The sequence below is a fragment of the Aedes aegypti genome, chromosome 1 (genome assembly GCF_002204515.2).
Source record: "Aedes aegypti strain LVP_AGWG chromosome 1, AaegL5.0 Primary Assembly, whole genome shotgun sequence".
Lineage (NCBI taxonomy): Eukaryota > Metazoa > Arthropoda > Insecta > Diptera > Culicidae > Aedes > Aedes aegypti.
Genome location: NC_035107.1, coordinates 222,538,726 through 222,557,459, shown reverse-complemented (window position 1 = coordinate 222,557,459; position 18,734 = coordinate 222,538,726). Strand labels below are relative to the sequence as shown.

Sequence of the window (18,734 nt, the reverse complement as noted above, 5' to 3'; positions counted from 1 at the left end):
GGGCCGGCAACATACAATCGATTACCAGAAGAAATCAAGAGTGCTCGAACGATTCAACAATTCAGGCGTAACCTTATAATTTATATAAAATCTAATATTGATCAATTCATTGTTCGATAGTATTTATGTAGAACTTTCTCTAAACTGAATTCAATAATGTAACTCGACTAATTTAAATAGCTATTCCAATAAGCTTTAACGTCCCTTTTAAGGAACACTAGTTCGATAGGGATTGTAAGTATTATTCTTATTGCTTTGTAGCATGATCATAAATAATAAATAAAAAAATAAAAAAATAATAAATAAATAAAGATAATTGATGTAAAGCCAAATAAGTCAGTAAGTAAGTAAGTAGTCCTAACTGGTTGTTGAACAGGCCGTCCGCACCTTCCATATACGGTACTAGCCTATTGAGGATCAATCTCTCCAAGAACATATCCGTCGTATCTAGTAGATATACGCCGACGGATCACCTGGTGGTTTCCCGCCTTTGATAGTGGGATATCGGTTGCTCGGTAACACATGTATTTCGATCGGTAGTCTATACTCAACTCCAGCTCATTCTTACTACTAGCTGTTCGGTAATCCAATCCGCATGGTTATTAAATTAATTAACTCATTACGTGTGGTAAAGATGAACAAATTATGGGTGAAATTATGAAAAAATCCACGTGCGCGGAGCGCTTTACCAACTAAGCTACCGAGTCACTTGGTGACCCAATAACCGAGTTTAGAATTCAAATCCCCACAGATCACGCAAACTTCTTTCATAACGCTTATCCATCCATCTCATGTTACTACACACGCGGGCAGAGCGAGTGCGATTTGTCTAGTGTTGAAACTGTTTGCCTATCATACCTACATCGCTTCCACAACAACTATATAGTGGAAGAGTAAAGATGCGGGAAGGCTATCAACGTGTCGTTCTCACTCAAGTGACGACATGACTACTAAACAGAGAGACAGTAACACGCGTAATGAGTTAATTAATTTAATAGCCATGCGGATTGGTTGTTTGGTAAACTCAATATAAGTGTTAATTTATATTAGATTGTTACTTAGGGAAAAAATGGCTGCTTAAAGCCTCTATTAATAATAAACAGAAAAAAAATGTGAATTGGTCTTTAAATAAAACTTTCGAGATTTTCATCAATCACTCAAAAGGCTTTCGGATACTATTAAAGCGCTTCAATTAAACAGTTTAGCGACAAATATTATTCATAAACATAGTAAGAGTAGACACAAAATAAAAATTCATCCTAGAATCACTCTAATAACATTTGAAGAAACATATAGTACGAATTTTCGTTTCGGATTCAACTAACATTAACCATATAGAGAGAAGAAATGTAGTTCTAGCGGGAGATGGGAATGTCCGTTCTATAGTCAGACTTTTCTCAGTGATCAACTTAAATTAAGCACTACATCGGTAATAATACAATAGGTAGGGAGGGACACGGGGCAAAAGTAGCAAAAATGCAATTCAACGAAATCTGAAGTTTCTTACAAGCTAGGTTTACTCGTTGATTCGAGTTTTCCGCAGGTCAAGATTCATTCACTGACGCTTCTCGAACGTTTTCAGTTTCTCCTCCAGCAGAGCCGTCCGCTTGCACATCTCGACGTAATTCTGCTGCAGCTGGCGCTGGTAGATCAGCACCTTCTCCTTCTCGTCGGCCCACTTGTGCCGCTCTTGCTCGAACTCCGACCTACAGTGGTCCAGCTCCTTGCGAAGTTGCGTTATCTGAAGGTCCTTGCTTGGTTTCTTATCACAGCTACTGAGGGCATCCTTCGATGGGGCAGGATCTGCCTTATCCGTGAGGGCACGTACCTCCGCTTCTTCATCGTCGTCTTCCTCTTGGTCGCGAGTTGGCGTCATCGATTTGTAGTCGTCATCCGAAGAAGGAGAAGACGAACTCTGGTTGTAGGTTGGGGGAGGTTCGTTGGGGGTTTTGGATTTGGATGGTGGGGAGACGATACTGCTGAGATCTAACGTGATGTCCGGCAGCTGTTTGGCATTGTAGTTCTCGATGATACTCGACTTGTCCTCGTCCGAATAGTTACAAATCTGGGTGTTGAGGAAGAGCTTTTTGTTGAGCTCCATCTTATTGTTGAAGTAGTTCCGTATGATGTCGCCACTGGTGAGATCGGACTTCTTCGTTGGGTTGGCTGCGTTGGAATCGGATGCCTTTTCGGCTGATACGACTTCGGTGGGGACAACCTTAAGGTTGTTGTTGGTATCACTTTTACCGGTAGATTCCTCGAACTTTTGCGCCATGTATTCCAATTTCTTCTTGTAGCGAGAGTACCGTCCGGGTGGTGCTCCTTCGTAGCCTCGCAAGATCGAAATGTCAGACAGTTCCTTCCGTAACTTCTGGATTTCATTATTCATCACCACGATGATCTGGTCCTTGAAGATAATGATGCGGTTGAGCTGGGAAATCTCTAAGTCGAAATCTAGCTCCTTTGTTATCTGAAACAGTTGTAAGTTTATCAAGAGGACGTTACAAAACCACTAGTCATTAATTTACCTCAGACTTTTTCAAACTAATGTCGTCGTAGTTCTGTAGCTTGATGTCCGACCGCAACTGTAGAATCTCCTGATCTTTAGTCGTTACTTCCGCCTAAAAGTATGCTAAGTTAATACCCTGCTGTAACACCCGCATGATAGAACCTCACCTGAGCATCTTTCAATTGCGACTTCATCAAAGCCACTTCGCCATTCCGCTGGCACAAGCTCCACTCGCTCTCTTCGAGACGTTCCTTCAAATCGCTGACCACCCGGCGAAGCATCTGGATTTCGTCTATCAGGTCAGCGTTCTGCTCCTTGAGATCTTTTTCGCCCAGCTTCAGGTGACAGATTTCCGTTTTTTGGTTTTCCGCTTGTTCCTTGGTCAGGGCGAATTCCGTATGCATTCGGTTGATATCCTCCTGAAGACGCTTCTTGTCCTGTCGCAGTTGGAATGTCTGCATCATCAACAGCTGCTCCAACTTGTGCACTTTCTGTGCCCCAGCCCGGAGTCGACTTTCGTGGATCGACTTGAGCCGATTCAGCTCCTGTTCCCAGTGCTTTTCCTTGTCCTGTGGAATTGAAGATCAAACAAAAGATCGTTGGGTAGTACAGTTCTGCGTGATCACTCATTGATAGCACTCAAATAGAACAAAGAATAGGATAGGTAAGAGAAATGAGAGGCTGACAGTGGAAAACCAGAAAAAGGAAAGCCGAAAATGCGCACACACAATCACATGATCAATCTTAGATGAAGCGATAGACCCAGGACCAAGATCACTATCCGAGTCTTGCGTCGGAGATAGCTGTTCAGCGAAGCGATTTTGACAGATTAGTCCAGCCGCTCATAAGGCGTTACCAACCTGATGAACTTTGAATATTACTTGCTCATTGTGCTCCATGGTTTGCCGGAGGTAGGCCAGTTCGGAGTCGCGATCGCGCAGAGCCGCTTCCAGCTCGGAGATGCCCGAATCCGACGGGGACGGAGCCATGTCCAGAAGATCGTGAGGTGCGTACAGGCTCGCTGATTGACTGTTTGGAAGTGTGGAAGAATACAACAATTATATCTCGTGAATCTACGATCCGCATGGATTATGAGCTTACCTGGTACTGGGATTCGGGTAGGATGCGATCATACTGTCCGGCAACTTTAGGATCGACTCCAAGCTGTCGTATGTTTTAAACGGTATTGCTGAGCTTTTCCTCTGCAGCGATCCGTAGTGTTGGGAATAGGATCCACTGGACGGACCGCTGGCAACGGCACTGGGGGTGCTCATACCTCTCGCGCTCATGGTTCCATGGAGATTCAGACTGTGATGGCCACTGTTACTGTGGTGATGATGGTGATGGTGTAGATCGGTCGTACTACCGAACTTGTACTGGATGCTGAGCGGTGCTCCAAGAGATGGCGTAGACCCGAAACGTTCGCCCAGATCCGTAAGACGTCCTCCTGGCGTTACTGCACCTCCAGTGACACTGCTGTTTCCAGTGGTAGAAGCGCCACTACTGGTGTAATTTGGTGTGTTACATTTGTAAGGAACTGGTTTGAATGCGATTGGACGGATCACCTGCTTGCCCTAGAGAGAGAGAGAGAGAGGAATGAAAAGTCGTAATCAACAGCCCTAACTAAAACTTCAGATTCTTACCTTTCCGAGGATTCCGCTGCAGGCTTGAATCTTGGGAGGCTTATCGTCCATGGAAAGACCAACTCCGTTCTGTTGAGCCAGCGGAGTTTCATGCCCCAAAGAAGACGATGATGCCGATTGCGCCGATGCCACCAATCCGTTGATTTTGGCCATAGCCGACCCAGACCCGGTCCCCACTCGGCTATTGTGCGCATTTTTGATATTGTTCTTTTCGAAGATTTCCCGGATGTTCTCGAAGTGAGCCTTCCGGATGGTGCTCTCGTTGACGGACGATGATAGGGACTGAGGTTCCTTACCAGATCCGCTCAAAGCACTGCTGGCAACACTGCCACCATGCTGCAGACTCTGCTTGCTGAGGAAGTCAGATATTCGCTTCTGCTCTCGACGGGACTTGAGCGTACCGGTGAAGTTGGTTTGTACTAAGCTGAGGGAAGATTTGCCGCCTCCGGTTGCGAACGGGTTATTCTCCAGGGAAGAAGAGCGGTAGTGGCCCTTCGGTCGCATCGGATTTTTGTAGACAGGAGATACGACAGACGGAGAAGGTGCTATCGAAAGGGAGGCCGGGGCAACGGTCTGGCCGTGGCTAGTGATTGCTCCGACGCCTCCGCCTCCACCACCATGACTGGACGATTCCATGGCATTTAGTCTGGAAAAGATATGAGAGAGGTGAAGATGAGACGTTAATAAGTTAATAATAATAAGTTAATAACTTGAGTCAATTTCAATAACTAACACGCTTCTTCTTCTTCTTTCTGGCGTTACGTCCCTACTGGGACAGAGCCTGCTTCTCAGCTTAGTGTTCTTATGAGCACTTCCACAGTTATTAACTGAGAGCTTACTATACCACTGACCATTTTTGCTTGCGTATATCGTGTGGCAGGTACGAAGATACTCTATGCCCTGGGAAGTCGAGAAAATTTCCAACCCGAAAAGATCCTCGACCGGTGGGATTCGAACCCACGACCCTCAGCTTGGTCTTGCTGAATAGCTGCGCGTTTACCGCTACGGCTATCTGGGCCCCATAACTAACACGCTAAGAGTTCTTTTTCAAATCATGAGAATCGATTAATCTGTTTGTAAAATGAAGTTTAAAATTCAGGAGACATTTTACCGACATTCTGAGACAGCAACGTACCTACGCAACGTTCACAATGTTCTGCGTTTAGAGAAAGATTGTCCTGATATAGAATAGGTTTGTATCCTCAAAAGCATTTGCTTAGAATTTCGCAATTTGTCAAGTACATGTTGAATCTGATTTAACCGACATTGATCAAAACAGTGATATGTCATTCTAATCGGTGGTGCCATTTTGTCGTTCTTGCCATTGCATTGTGTTTGACCTGCAGCGCTCTCTCCAGCTTAATCCGAAAGGCTCCCTTTCACTCGCTCTGTTTTTCCAACTCGTCATATAGTGACTGTTTTTTTTTTGTAGTTTTGCTGGATGTTGCTACAAATTGGTCCCCGGCGGTGGAAGATCTTCAGCAGAGTTTAATTTCCGATCCATACGCTAATCCCGATATATTTGGTCTATTCTCCGACCGCAGTGTTAGCCTACTCCAATACTTCGGCTCGATCCCCTCTGGTCTTCTTCTGCAGCAATAACATAATCTGCGTTACCCATCTGCTCACGGCATTCCATATGCTTTCATGCTGACACATTTCCTGCATAATGTACGAGTTTATAATGGTTGTGGCTCTCAATGTTGCATACAATTTCAATACAATGCTCGGTAAAATAGGAAGAAACCGATTTCGAATATAGGAAGTAAAATATGAAGTTGTGTGAGAGATAAAAGAGAGTAAAAGAGATAAGTTAAGGGAAAAGGAAAATACAATTGTAATGATGAACAGGGGAACTATATCTTGTACTGAGAAAGTGTTTGATATCGATCTGAACAAGTCGTGTTTTAATCTACTAGAGAAAAAGTATAGTTCATTTCAATTTTATTATAAACCCCTTCACTATATTTTGCACTTAACAGAATCTTGCCTTGCCTAGCACGTATTTTCCTAGCCATCGGATAATACGTGCTTCGATATATCTTAATTTATAAAGATATTTCCTGAAGCAACCATGCCCAGACATAAACTGTGTTAAGTGAAAGTTAACTACTCCATGCTTCCACTTTATCTACGTAATTATCCTTATGATAAGTTAATGCTATCATCTTTCTTTTATGGCGTTATCCTATTCCTGCCGTCATTTCAGCACTGATTTGGCTCTCACTGTCTTCCTTGTACCTGCTGTCTCTTTGCTTGTAGCAATCGAAATGACCTTCCTCTTATAAAGTTTCGTGAACCTGCAAGTACTGTTCAACCACGGAAAAACTTCTATGTAGTTCTAAATAGGGTTGTGGGCATGATGTTAGCCCAAGTGCTAGCCTGAAAATTATGATTTTATGTTCTTCCACTGTATTGATGTTCCTGTTTCGTGCCCTGCCTGCAGCATTTCCGACAGTATATGTGGTCCTTTGTGTACCTGTAATGCTTCCTCAAGCATCCCACAAGCTGTCTTGGAATCCGTGTATATGACGTACAAGTAGAGTTGATTCTCTTATATGATTTTCTTTGCGCCGTTGATAGCTTGTATTTCTGCGGTCGTGAAGCTTACCTCGTGTGCCAACCTATAATGGTACCTGGCTGACCCTTTGAAGTATATCCCTATGCCACAGGTGTTGTTCTCTTTTGATGTGTCCGTGAAGACTCGTCCTCAATTTTTGAATCTTCCATTCATAACGCGTAGAGCTGCTCGATTCAGCTTTACGGGAGCCATATTTCTCTTCGGTTCCGTGATTCTTTCCAACGACGAGAAAATTTCAACGTGAAGAACTATTCAGAGTTGCCTAATATCAGTCATATCAGCTGATAGTTGATGTTTTAAAACCATCAATATCATTTGCTAGCTATCAATATCACTTTGATTTGACAACCAACAACAGTAATGCGACATCGCGCTCTAGATCTTTATCACTGCATAATAAGTGATCACGTGGTAATTATCCACGCTATTGATGTTTTTCAGTGACCAACACTTAGTTTCAATCCATCTGCAGTACTATCATAAATATCGTGTTGATAAATTGCCATTTTTTTAGAATTTCTAACCGGTGTTCTAAGGGATCCTAACTGGCTATTGCTACTAGGGCGTTAAAACGGCTTACGACTAATTGATTTTGCCGCCTCCAAGATTATGGTCATTCGTAGCACCTACCTCCAACACAGCTTGCTATACCGATAAACCTGGTGATCACCACAGCAGACACTTCTCCGACATTATCGACGTCAGGACCTATCGTGGCGTGGGACCTTCCTTAACCGAGTGGTTAGAGTCCGCGGCTACTAAGCAAAGCCATGCTGAAGGTGTCTGGGTTCGATTCCTGGTCGGTCCAGGATCTTTTCGTAATGAAAATTTCCTTGACTTCCCTGGGTATAGAGTATCATCGTACCTGCCACACGATATACGAATGCGAAAATGGCAACTTTTGCAAAGAAAGTTCTCAGTTAATAACTGTGGAAGTGCTCATAAGAACACTAAGCTGAGAAGCAGGCTCTGTCCCAGTGAGGACGTTAATGCCAAGAAGATGAAGAAGAACCTATCGTGGAGCTAACATCGCATCTGACCACTATCTGGTGATGGTTAAACTCTCCGCCTTTAACCACATACGGTACCGATGGCCGCCCATCAGAGCATCATCGGGTACGTGAGACGGAGTCGACGGAACGATTGGTTCGACGAGGTATATAGGCAGATTCTGGAGGAGAAGAATGCAGCAAAGGAATCGGGAAAACGTGGAGCGTTATAGACGGAAACGGCAATAGCAGACCCGCCTCTTTCGGGAGAAAAAACGCCACCTGGAGGAGACGGAGTGCTGGGAGATAGAACAGCTGTGCCGGTCTCAAGAAACACGTAAGTTCTATCAGAAGCTCAACGCATCCCGCAACGGCTTCGTGCCGCAAGCCGAGATGAGCAGGGATACGGATGGGAGCATTTTGACGGACGAGCGTGAGGTGATCGAAAGGTGGAAGTAGCACTTCGACGAACACCCGAATGGTGCTGAGAACACAGGCAATGAAGAACGGAACAACGGAGGAAATGCCTTCGTCAGTACTGCGGGCGATGGAAAACAACCAGCCCCCCCTTTGAGGGAGGTTAAGGGTGCCATTCACCGGCTCAAGAACAATAAAGCTGCTGGTAAGGATGGTATCGGAACTGAACTCATAAAGATGGGCCCGGAGAGGCTGGTCATTTGTCTGTACCGACTGATAGGCTCAATCTCGGAAAGAAAACAGCATCCAAGTAAAAGCTGAAAAGGAAGTGGCAATATGCCCCATCTATAAGAAAAGCGACAAGTTAGACTGTGAGAACTTTCGAGCGATCACCATTCGGCTTTGTTGACAGCCGATTGACAACGGACCAGATCCTCCAAAAATGCCAGGAATACCAGGACCTAACCATCACCTTTTTATCGATTTCAAGGCGGCGTACAATAGTGTCGACCTGAGAGAGACGCGCGTAGAGTAAAAATATCAACGTCATATGCTGCCCAGATTCCGCTGTCACGAAACGTCAAATGCAGCCCACCGTTTTCATGGCTGTAGAAGTGAAAAGTATTGCATTCAAAATAAACTGTTATTATAAACCTCAGTCGGCAGAGCAGTTTTTTCTAAAGTTGCTGATAAATCTAAACCCTAGATTAGTTACTTTTAATGTCTGTAACTTTTGCTGGCATGAAATTTAACTCAAAAGGCTATTTATGATTCGGTGTGATGCAAAGCCAATCATTTATTGCTGAGAGTTTCATGTGAGAATTTGAACGGCTTGCGCATGATTCGTATAAATAAAAAGTGGAATAAGAAAAAAAACTCAGCAATCACAGAAAAAGAAGACCGTCTTCGCGAGTCTCGTCTCAGGTATCGACCTGTATAGTAGGGGACCCCTAGGGGCCCAGATAGCCGTAGCGGTAAACGCGCAAAAACGGTCAATCGGCGAAGAAAGCTCTCAGTTAATAACTGTGGAAGTGTTCATAAGAACACTAATCTGAGCAGAAGGCTTTGTCCCAGTTGGGACGTAACGCCAGAAAGAAGAAGAAGAAGTAGGGGACCCAAATTACAAAAGAGTTTGAAAATCCCATCTCCCATATCTTTCTTACCAACCTTACCATAAAATTAGTGTTCTGTGAAATTTTCACCTTTATGGGTAGTGGTTTAAAGGTTAGTTCATTATTTTACATATATGTATTTTGACGATATTTTTCACATAGAGTTCATTTAAAATATATTTATCTATTCTTCATACACATTTTAATTGAATTCGATTCAATATAAATTTTGCTTTCAAACTATTTTTATGCATTTTTCATAAAAAATAATTTTTAAATAATGATTCAAAAAAAAAGGTAATGCAGTGCCTTTCCGATTTTGGCAACCACCGTTTTTATCAAAAATTTCTTTCCGATATTGGCAACACATTGAAAAATTTCTTCAATTGAAAATTACGTACGGAAACCTTACACTTTGGAACAAAACAAAGTGTAAATATGTCAAAACAAAAATGGTGGCGGACATTGCACATTGGTCTCAAGTCATATCTAGGATGACAAAAATGTTTGCGCCTAAACTGTCAGTTCTAGATATATGGTGTCTTCTGGAAAGTTTCTCCATACTTTTCCGACACTTTTTTCAGTGATATAGCATTAGGGTGACCAATAAGGTTTGGAAGATCATAGTATACACTTTTTTGGACTTAGACCTGAGCAATGTTCTGAAATTTTTCAGAACAACCAATTTGGAGCAGCGTTGCCGAAGAACCAAAATTTCTATGTCTTGTTGCGAGTTATTTCTTTTTCACAAAAAATCCCAGAATCCCAGAAAAATCAGCTTTCATCAATAACTTTTTATACGATTTTTTTTGCAAAAACTTTGTTCCGGGTACGTTTAGAACTTTTGATAGCGTAACTTCCTTCCTGTAGAATCTAAAAAACGTCGAAAATAATTAAATTATGAAGCATTGTTTTTCATTATTTTGGACACACCAATACATTTTGGACCCTCAAAGTATATATTTTGGACAACCGGCTTTTTTCATCGTTTGGCGCCAAAGTCCACGACACTGGTTGCATAATATGCTTGCACATAGTCTAATTAATCGATTGACAATGGAAAACCGAAGAAATTCTATGCTTTTAGTTCAGAAATTTTAAAATAGTTTTTGTTTACATTTGAAAAATTCTTTCGGCTTCAATTTCTGTGTGTAACGTGTTCTAATGGTTGCATGGATGAACCGATTAAATTAAATTAATTTCAGATAAAATAAACACATTTTCTATGTACAAACGGTTGATGCAAGTGCGGAATAGTCCTATTGCGCTGTTCCCACCAAATCGAACAGCACACTTTGAAAGTGTGACACTTAGAAGTGTGACGGCAAAGTGCAACCTCGCAATCTGACAGCATTTTGACAAAGAGAAATGTCATGCAAAGCCACGTGCTACTAAATTTGCCTTTATCTTTCTCGGTTTTGTTTTGGTTTCCGATCTACCACCACCACCGAAGGGCGAGCAAGGTTGCCAGTTATGTGATCTTTTTCGTTTATTCTATTGAAAAAGTTTGTTTTTGAATGAATTTGTGAAATGATTATCGGCAACCGCCTCCAAGCAAGAAAATAAGTGTGATCAACGAAGTACACCGAAAATCCATATTTCAAAGCAACCTGCAATATCTTTCTAAATGGCATGCGAATTGAGTTGGTCTTTCGATTTAAACTGGGAAATTTGCAGGCAAATGGCCGAAGGGGTCCAAAATATATTGCTAACCCTATATTGAGAGCAGCACATGTTAAGATAACTTGTTATACAGAGTTAGAAAAAAAAAATGGTATGCAAAATATTCAATGTAAAAATCAAAAAAAAAAAAACAAAAAAAAAATGCTATTTAACCTTTCTTAGTCTTGAACAAAAAGTAACGAATTGTGACACAAAACTGCATGCTTGGGCTTCCGAATAGCACTGCCCAGCAAAACACGTAAACCGAACACTCACTCGGACGGAGGGACAAAAACAAACCAGATACTTGGGCATCCGAATTGCACTCACCTGTGACTCTTCTAGTACAATTTTAGATAAATTACCACTTTGATTCTTCTTTACCACCAAATAACCCAGCAATGGCATGCCTACTTTTGGTGCTAAAACTTAGTGGTCCCATATTACGGGTTTCTTGTGGCCATTCCGGTGCTCCAAAAGGACCAAAATACATCCAAACATAAAAAAATCGTTAAGAATTGGACACAATTCATTTGGTTTTGGGGCATAAATCCGAGTAATTTCATCGAATTGTCCAGATTTGCCACCTTCCGGGACTCCAGGAACCGGTTCAGCAGGGACCACAATGAACTGAATTTTTCAGGGGTTGTGCACTAATAATTGGTTCTTTATTACAGAGAAATTTTATGCCAAAATATCCATCAAACAAATAGTACCGATGGGAATTACATATACAAAACTGCGATGGAAACTTACTTTTCGGGTGTTTCGGGTTTCCAGATCCGGGTATGAATAACTGAGGCATTTGAGAATCTCTATTCATAGTACACCCGATTCTGTTTTTGTACCGTGCAAAAAAAGTTTTCGTTTAAATTTTAAAAAACCGTGCAAAAAAATAACAACGTTTCTAGACTATTCATGCAAAAATAAGGTTTCGGCGGAAAAAAATGTACGGAAACTTTTTTTGCACGGCCGTGTAAAAAAATCCATGCAAAAACAGAATACCTATTCAACAATATGAGGACAGTTCAGATTACTTGTTTAGTTACGAAACTACAGGTTGTCAAAGTAAGGGTCTATTTTTTTTCAGATGTAGCAGGTTCCCGGTGGCCACAGGGACCAAATCCGGATCTCCAAAGAGGTTTCTGAAATTAGACGTGTGTGCCATTCAATTAAGTCTAACAGAACTAAATTCGGTCAATACACTGATTTTTGCGAGCTGTTTTTTGAATTTACGTGTCGAAAAAGACCTTAAGTCTCAATTTGTAACTTTGTTTTTTATGGAAGCTCCCCTAGTGGCATTCAAAACTTTTGTTTCAACAAAAATAAAATTTTCCACAAAAAAATAATTGTCAGAAAATTTCAAATTGCTAGGTTAATTCAATTAAAAGTTACATTGATTTGATTTTTGGGGAAAAAAAGACCCAAGGTCCTTACTAAGGTTAAGCTTAAAAAGACATCATTCTTGTCATATTATATATGTTCAATGTGACTGAAAATGTTTGTGATTAAAACAATATTCAGTTCATTGTGACGGAAAATTACGCCACTTGTAACTTGAATTTACGTAATTTTACTTGCTTTAATATGTCGGGCACATAAATATGAGGTGTATAAAAAAAATCTAAGTATGTACTGTGCTGATCACATTTATTTTCGTAGTTGCTGTGCTTGTCAGAATGTTTAAACATATCAATCGGTTTGTAATGCACACTCCCAAAAAATCATGTGATTTTACGTCTTTTGGATGCACAAAAAAGAAGCGAGTTGAATGACGTAAATTTGTGCCACGTTTTAAATACCATAGCGTCTGATTCGGGAAATGCCGATCATAGTGTAATCGTTTTTCTGCCATTAACGTGCAAAATTACCTATTTTACTCATTATATTTTGTCGAACACATTTTTATGTCGTTTTATCATTTACATCACATGCCATTCAGTTATACTGTGAATCACGTTCAGAGTTATTTTCATTATTTTTGTGAGTGTGCCTTGGTTTCCTATTATTTTGCTATTGGTGAGTAATTTCTGGAGGTATTTCAGTAAGAGTTTTTGGAGAAAACAATGGTTAAATAATAAATAATATATATTAAATAAATCAAGATAGCAATTTAAGCATAATTTCAAGAATGTACTGTACCGAAACGATCACGCTACTGGATTATGTACCTAACGCAAGAAGTTGCTGTGGACCGTGTGCTGACGGAGTGCGGAATGCAAGCCAGTCACCCCGTCAAGAGTCCGATGGAGATAGGCTGCTTTCTGCCCGTACGAGCTGCAAATGCTGTGTCGCATCCCTATCGTCAATTGCTGGACAGTCCGACCCGATAATGTTATGAGGTTGGATACCTGGGGTGTTTCAAAGGCCGGTTCTTCAACTTCAGCATAATAAACGTGCACAGCCCTCACTCCGGAAGCACTGATGATGATAAAGATGCTTTTTACGCGCAGCTCGAACGCGAGTAGCCACGACGTTAAAATCATCATAGGAGATCTAAACGCTCAGGTTGGCCAGGAAGAGGAATTCAGACCGACGATTGGAAAGTTCAATGCCCACCGGCTGACGAACGAATACGGCCTACGACTAATTGATTTTGCCGCCTCCAAGAATATGGCCATTCGTAGCACCTACTTCCAGCACAGCCTTCCATACCGATACACCTGGAGATCACCACAGCAGACAGAATCGCAAATCGAAAACGTTCTGATTGATGGACGGCACTTCTCCGACATTATCGACGTTAGGACCTATCGTGGCGCTAACATCGACTCTGACCACTATCTGGTGATGGTCAAACTGCGCCCAAAACTCTCCGTCGTTAACAACGTACGGTAGCGACGACCGCCCCGGTATGACCTAGAGCGGCATAAGCAACCGGATGTCGCAGCGGCATACACGCAACATCTCGAGGCTGCATTACCGGAAGAGGGTGAGCTGGATGAAGCCCCTCTTGAGGACTGCTGGAGAACAGTAAAAGCATCCATCAACGATGCAGCTGAGAGCAACGTCAGGAACGTGAGACGGAGTCGACGGAACGATTGGTTCGACGAGGAGTGCCAGGAGGTTTTGGAGGAGAAGAATGCAGCGCGGGTGGTCATGCTGCAGCAAGGGACCCGGTAGAACGTGGAACGCTATAAACGGAAACGGCAACAGCAGACCCGCCTCATTCGGGAGAAAAAACGCCGCCTGGAGGAGACGGAGTGCGAGGAGATGGAACAGCTGTGCCGGTCTCAAGAAACGCGTAAGTTCTATCAGAAGCTCAATGCATCACGCAACGGCTTCGTGCCGCGAGCCGAAATGTGCAGGGATAAGGATGGGAGCATTCTGACGGACGAGCGTGAGGCGATCGAAAGGTGGAAGCAGCACTTCGACGAGCACCTGAATGGTACTGAGAGCACAGGCAATGAAGGACGGGAAAACGGAGGAAATGCCTTTGTCAGTACTGCCGAAGATGGAAACCAACCAGTTCTCACTTTGACAGAGGTTAAGGATGCCATTCACCAGCTCAAGAACAATAAAGCTGCTGGTAAGGATGGTATCGGAGCTGAACTCATAAAGATGGGTTCGGAGAGGCTGGCCATTTGTCTGCACCGGCTGATAGGCACAATCTGGGAAACAGAACAGCTACCGGAGGAGTGGAAGGAAGTGGTAATATGCCCCATCTACAAGAAAGGCGACAAGTTAGATTGTGAGAACTTTCGAGCGATTACCATTCTAAATGCGGCCTACAAAGTATTATCCCAGATCATCTTCCGTCGTCTGTCACCTGTAGTAAACGAGTTCGTGGGAAGTTATCAAGCCGGCTTCGTTGACGGCCAATCGACAACGGACCAGATCTTTACTGTACGGCAAATCCTCCAAAAATGTCGTGAATACAAGGTCCCAACGCATCACCTTTTCATCGATTTCAAGGCGGCATACGACAGTATCGACCGCGTAGAGCTATGGAAAATCATAGACGAGAAAAGCTTTCCCGGGAAGCTCACGAGACTGATAAGAGCGACGATGGAAGATGTGCAAAATTGTGTGAAGGTTTCAGGCGAACACTCCAGTTCGTTTGGATCCCACCGGGGACTACGGCAAGGTGAAGGACTTTCGTTCCTGTTGTTCAATATTGCGCTAGAAGGTGTTATGCGGAGAGCCGGGCTTAACAGCCGGGGTACGATTTTTACGAAATCCAGTCAATTTGTTTGCTTCGCGGATGATATGGACATCGTCGGCCGAACATTTGAAAAGGTGGTAGACCTGTACACCCGCCTGAAACGCGAGGCAGCAAAAGTTGGACTGGTGGTGAATGCGGCCAAGACAAAGTATATGCTAGCTGGTGGGGCCGAGCGCGACAGGGTTGGTAGGTGGTCGACGAGTTCGTCTACCTTGGATCCTTGCTGACGACTGATAATAACGTTAGCCGTGAAATACGGAGGCGCATCATCAGTGGAAGTCGGGCCTACTATGGCCTCCAGAAGAAGCTGCGGTCAAAAAAGATTCACGCCCGCACCAAATGTACCATGTACAAAACGCTCATAAGTCCTCTACGGGCATGAAACGTGGACGATGCTCGAGTCTTCGAACGTCGGGTGCTTAGGACGATCTTCAGCGGTGTGCAGGAGAACGGTGTGTGGCGGCGATGAATGAACCCCGAGCTCGCCAAACTCTACGGCGAACCCAGTATCCAGAATGTGGCCAAAGCTGGAAGGACACGATGGGCAGGGCATGTTGCAAGAATGCCGGACAGCAACCCTGCAAAGATGGTGTTCGCACCGGATCCGGTTGGTACAAGAAGGCGTGGAGCGCAGCGAGCTAGGTGGGCGGATCAAGTGCGTATCGATTTGGCGAGCGTGGGGCAGAACCGAGGATGGAGAGATGCGGCCACGAACCGAGTATTGTGGCGTGAAATTGTTGATTCAGTGTTATCTGTGTAGATGTGATTTAAATAAATGAAATGAATGTATAATATTACACTAGCACTAAATAACGGTAAAATTTTAATGTAGATATGTAAAACGGTACTTAATAAGCCGGAAAACATGTTATTTTTGAATAGTTTTGAGGTAAAATCACTTTGGGAGGCAAACATGTCAGTTATTCCCCTACTATACTTCAGAAACCACTACCGGTGCCTCATTTTAATTTATTATTATGATTTTGTTGATGAAGTTTACATTTTTATAAATTTCACTTCAACAATTTTTGTTTACCAAATAGGTGGCATAATTGCCCCAATAAGTATACATTTTAACCAAACTGGGTTTTGGATGTAAAACTAAATACTTTTTTCGTTCAAATGCCACAATAACTTATACATTTGAATAGTTTCTCGATGTACAGTACGTTAAAAAAATCTGTGAATAATTTACCTTTTACCATGCTATTTAGAAACAACGAAATCTTATTATTAAAATATAAAATCCACTTAAATTTGGTTGTCTTTGCAAAAGTCGATGTAAATACGTGAAAAATAGAGCAATTTTCATCATATTCTGATCATTGTATAGTGAACTATGAAGACACATATTGTTAAGCTCAAAGATAAAATATATATTGTAGTTTTTATCAAAAGCAGGGGTGGCACACTTGCCCCAAAGTCCGCTACCCATTTCTTTGCTGGAGTATATCGGTTAAGCAGTGTGCTGATGATCTCCCTAACAACCGAAGTTTTTTTTTAGTTCGAAATTTAATTGTTCGTTATGATGCTGCAACATTAGACATTATCGATTGTGATCAATAGCTAGGCCTGGATCTTTAATCTTCCATTAGAATTTGAGCTGCCCCATTGATGCACAAACAAATGTGATAAATGTTATTGATTCACTAGTCTAGAACTAGTCTTAAATACATAAAAGTATATAAAATGCGTACACCATCAATATCATAGTTGCGTAAAGGCTACCACCCATACCGATTACAACCAAATCAATCGTCTTAGCCCCAACATCCATTCAATCGACAATAGATTCATTAATCCACGCCATTATGCAACGTCCCATATCCCACGACTGCAGGACACCGTACTACTGCTGAACTCGGCCTCTCTAACGGCTCTCGCAGCTCGGTGGTGGCGGGAAAACGGTCACCGCGTGCCCCTCCTGAAGTCGTACATGGCAAGGTTCACTGGGTCTACTGGATGCTGCGCGGGATCAGCAAGTTCTCACGCTCTGGCAGCTTCATTTGCCTCTTGTCTGGCGTTGTTGTTTGGTCCGTTCAAAACAACACTGAATACGCTGAACTCGAATGTGGATTCGCCGTCATCAATGGGTTGGTTCTGGCGGCGCGGCGTAGGCCTAGAGGCACATGCGGCCCATGGATACGGAGAGAGCGCAGGCAATCAGTGCGGCCAACAGGCAGCCCCAGACGTAATTTATTTTATTGCCTGGCAGCTATTTTGTTTTGACTTCTCCGTGCAGCAGCACGGCTCAGCAGCGATGCCAGATGTTCGGAGCGTAGATATCGCCCAAGTAATATTTTTAGATTTTTTACTTACTACCAGCTTTTGTTACCACCATTTAGTTAAAACTCATTTCAGAACTTAACAATTTCGATAATTCTATAATAAAACTCTGTTATACCCGAAAAGGTCCGAACTAACTAAGCGCACTTCCACTGTTATTAACTGAGAGCTTCCTTTGCCAAAGTTGCCATTTTTGCATTCGTATATCGTGTGACAGCGACAGGGCAGGCACGATGATACTCTATGTCCAGGGTTCTCGATGAAATTTCTGTTACGAAAAAATCCTGGACCGACCGAGAATCGAACCCAGACACCTTTAACGAGGTTTTGCTTTGTAGCTGCAGACTTTAGCACTAGGCTAAGGATGGCCCCCAATTTTCGAAAATCCGAACATTAAATACTTTTGGAAATTAGATTACCGTAAAACGGGGTAACTTTGATAATGCGGGTAACTTTGATAATGCGAGACTCTCAACATACTAAACGAAATAACAAAGTTTCTGTTAATCTGTTAAGCAAAACGAATGCAAAAGTAAAGAGTATTAGTATGACACTTAATGTTAAAGCTATTTCCGTTGGAATCAAGTACATTTGAGGATTTATATGCAAATATGGAAAATTTATAAGATTTTAGCAATTTTGAAATGCTCTCAAACAATCTGTTCTACGATCACTATTTGATGAAGTCATAATGAATTCGTCACTTATACTTGATAGCCTAGTTATAGTAGAACTCGAATTCGGTCTCAAAACTCTTAGCGAATACTATTTTTACAAACTGGGACCATTTTTGTAATCTAAGTCAGAGATTTCCATATAGCGTTAAACGCCTAGAGATATGCAACGCCCTACAAATGTTCTGTAATTCATTCAATTTTGTTCGAGTGATGCTCCATCATCAAAGTTACCCCAAAACAGAAAACCGACTTTCCATTATATGAAAAATTATAAATCCATTAAGAATACATCTTCTGGAAATCTATCAACTGGAATCGATAGTTAGGATACCAGTACTTGTTTTAAAAATATGAATTAAAATTCTTTGAAACAGCATGCATAAATATTCAAGTTTTATTTGAAAAAACTATCAAAGTTACCCCGTTTTACGGTAACTGGAAAAATCTGTAGAAATTCGTGACAAACATCAATTTTTGTAGGTTTTCTTCACACAATCCGAAGGTCCGCAGAAAGACTTCAATTTCGTAGATATGGCATCTCTGCGGCTCGGACTGGACTTCGGTTTGGCCGTTTGGCCATTCTGAAGCTCCACACTGCGAGTGCGAGCAGTAAACAAAAATACCCGCAACAACAACGCACCGCATGTGGACATGGCCGAAGTCGATCGCAGAAGGCGAGAAAATGTGCAAACG

The 18,734-nt window shown here is 42.4% G+C and overlaps 1 protein-coding gene across 5 annotated transcripts in view; it reads right to left on the bottom strand.

Moving 5' to 3' along the window:
* Positions 1-1,192: 1,192 nt before the first annotated feature.
* Positions 1,193-18,734, bottom strand: part of LOC5580013 (leucine zipper putative tumor suppressor 3) — a 283,045-nt gene continuing 265,503 nt past the window's right edge. For 3 of the 5 annotated variants that reach the window (XM_021857643.1, XM_021857644.1, XM_021857645.1), the window contains exons 5-10: positions 4,153-4,798; positions 3,611-4,083; positions 3,370-3,538; positions 2,677-3,078; positions 2,529-2,621; positions 1,193-2,470 (exon numbers count right to left, since the gene is read on the bottom strand). In XM_021857643.1, the coding sequence (XP_021713335.1) occupies positions 1,556-2,470; positions 2,529-2,621; positions 2,677-3,078; positions 3,370-3,538; positions 3,611-4,083; positions 4,153-4,788 (2,688 nt within the window). In that variant the 5' untranslated portion in view covers positions 4,789-4,798 and the 3' untranslated portion in view covers positions 1,193-1,555. The remainder of the gene's footprint in view (positions 2,471-2,528; positions 2,622-2,676; positions 3,079-3,369; positions 3,539-3,610; positions 4,084-4,152; positions 4,799-18,734) is intronic. The other 2 variants (XM_021857646.1, XM_021857647.1) reach the window with 1 other exon arrangement.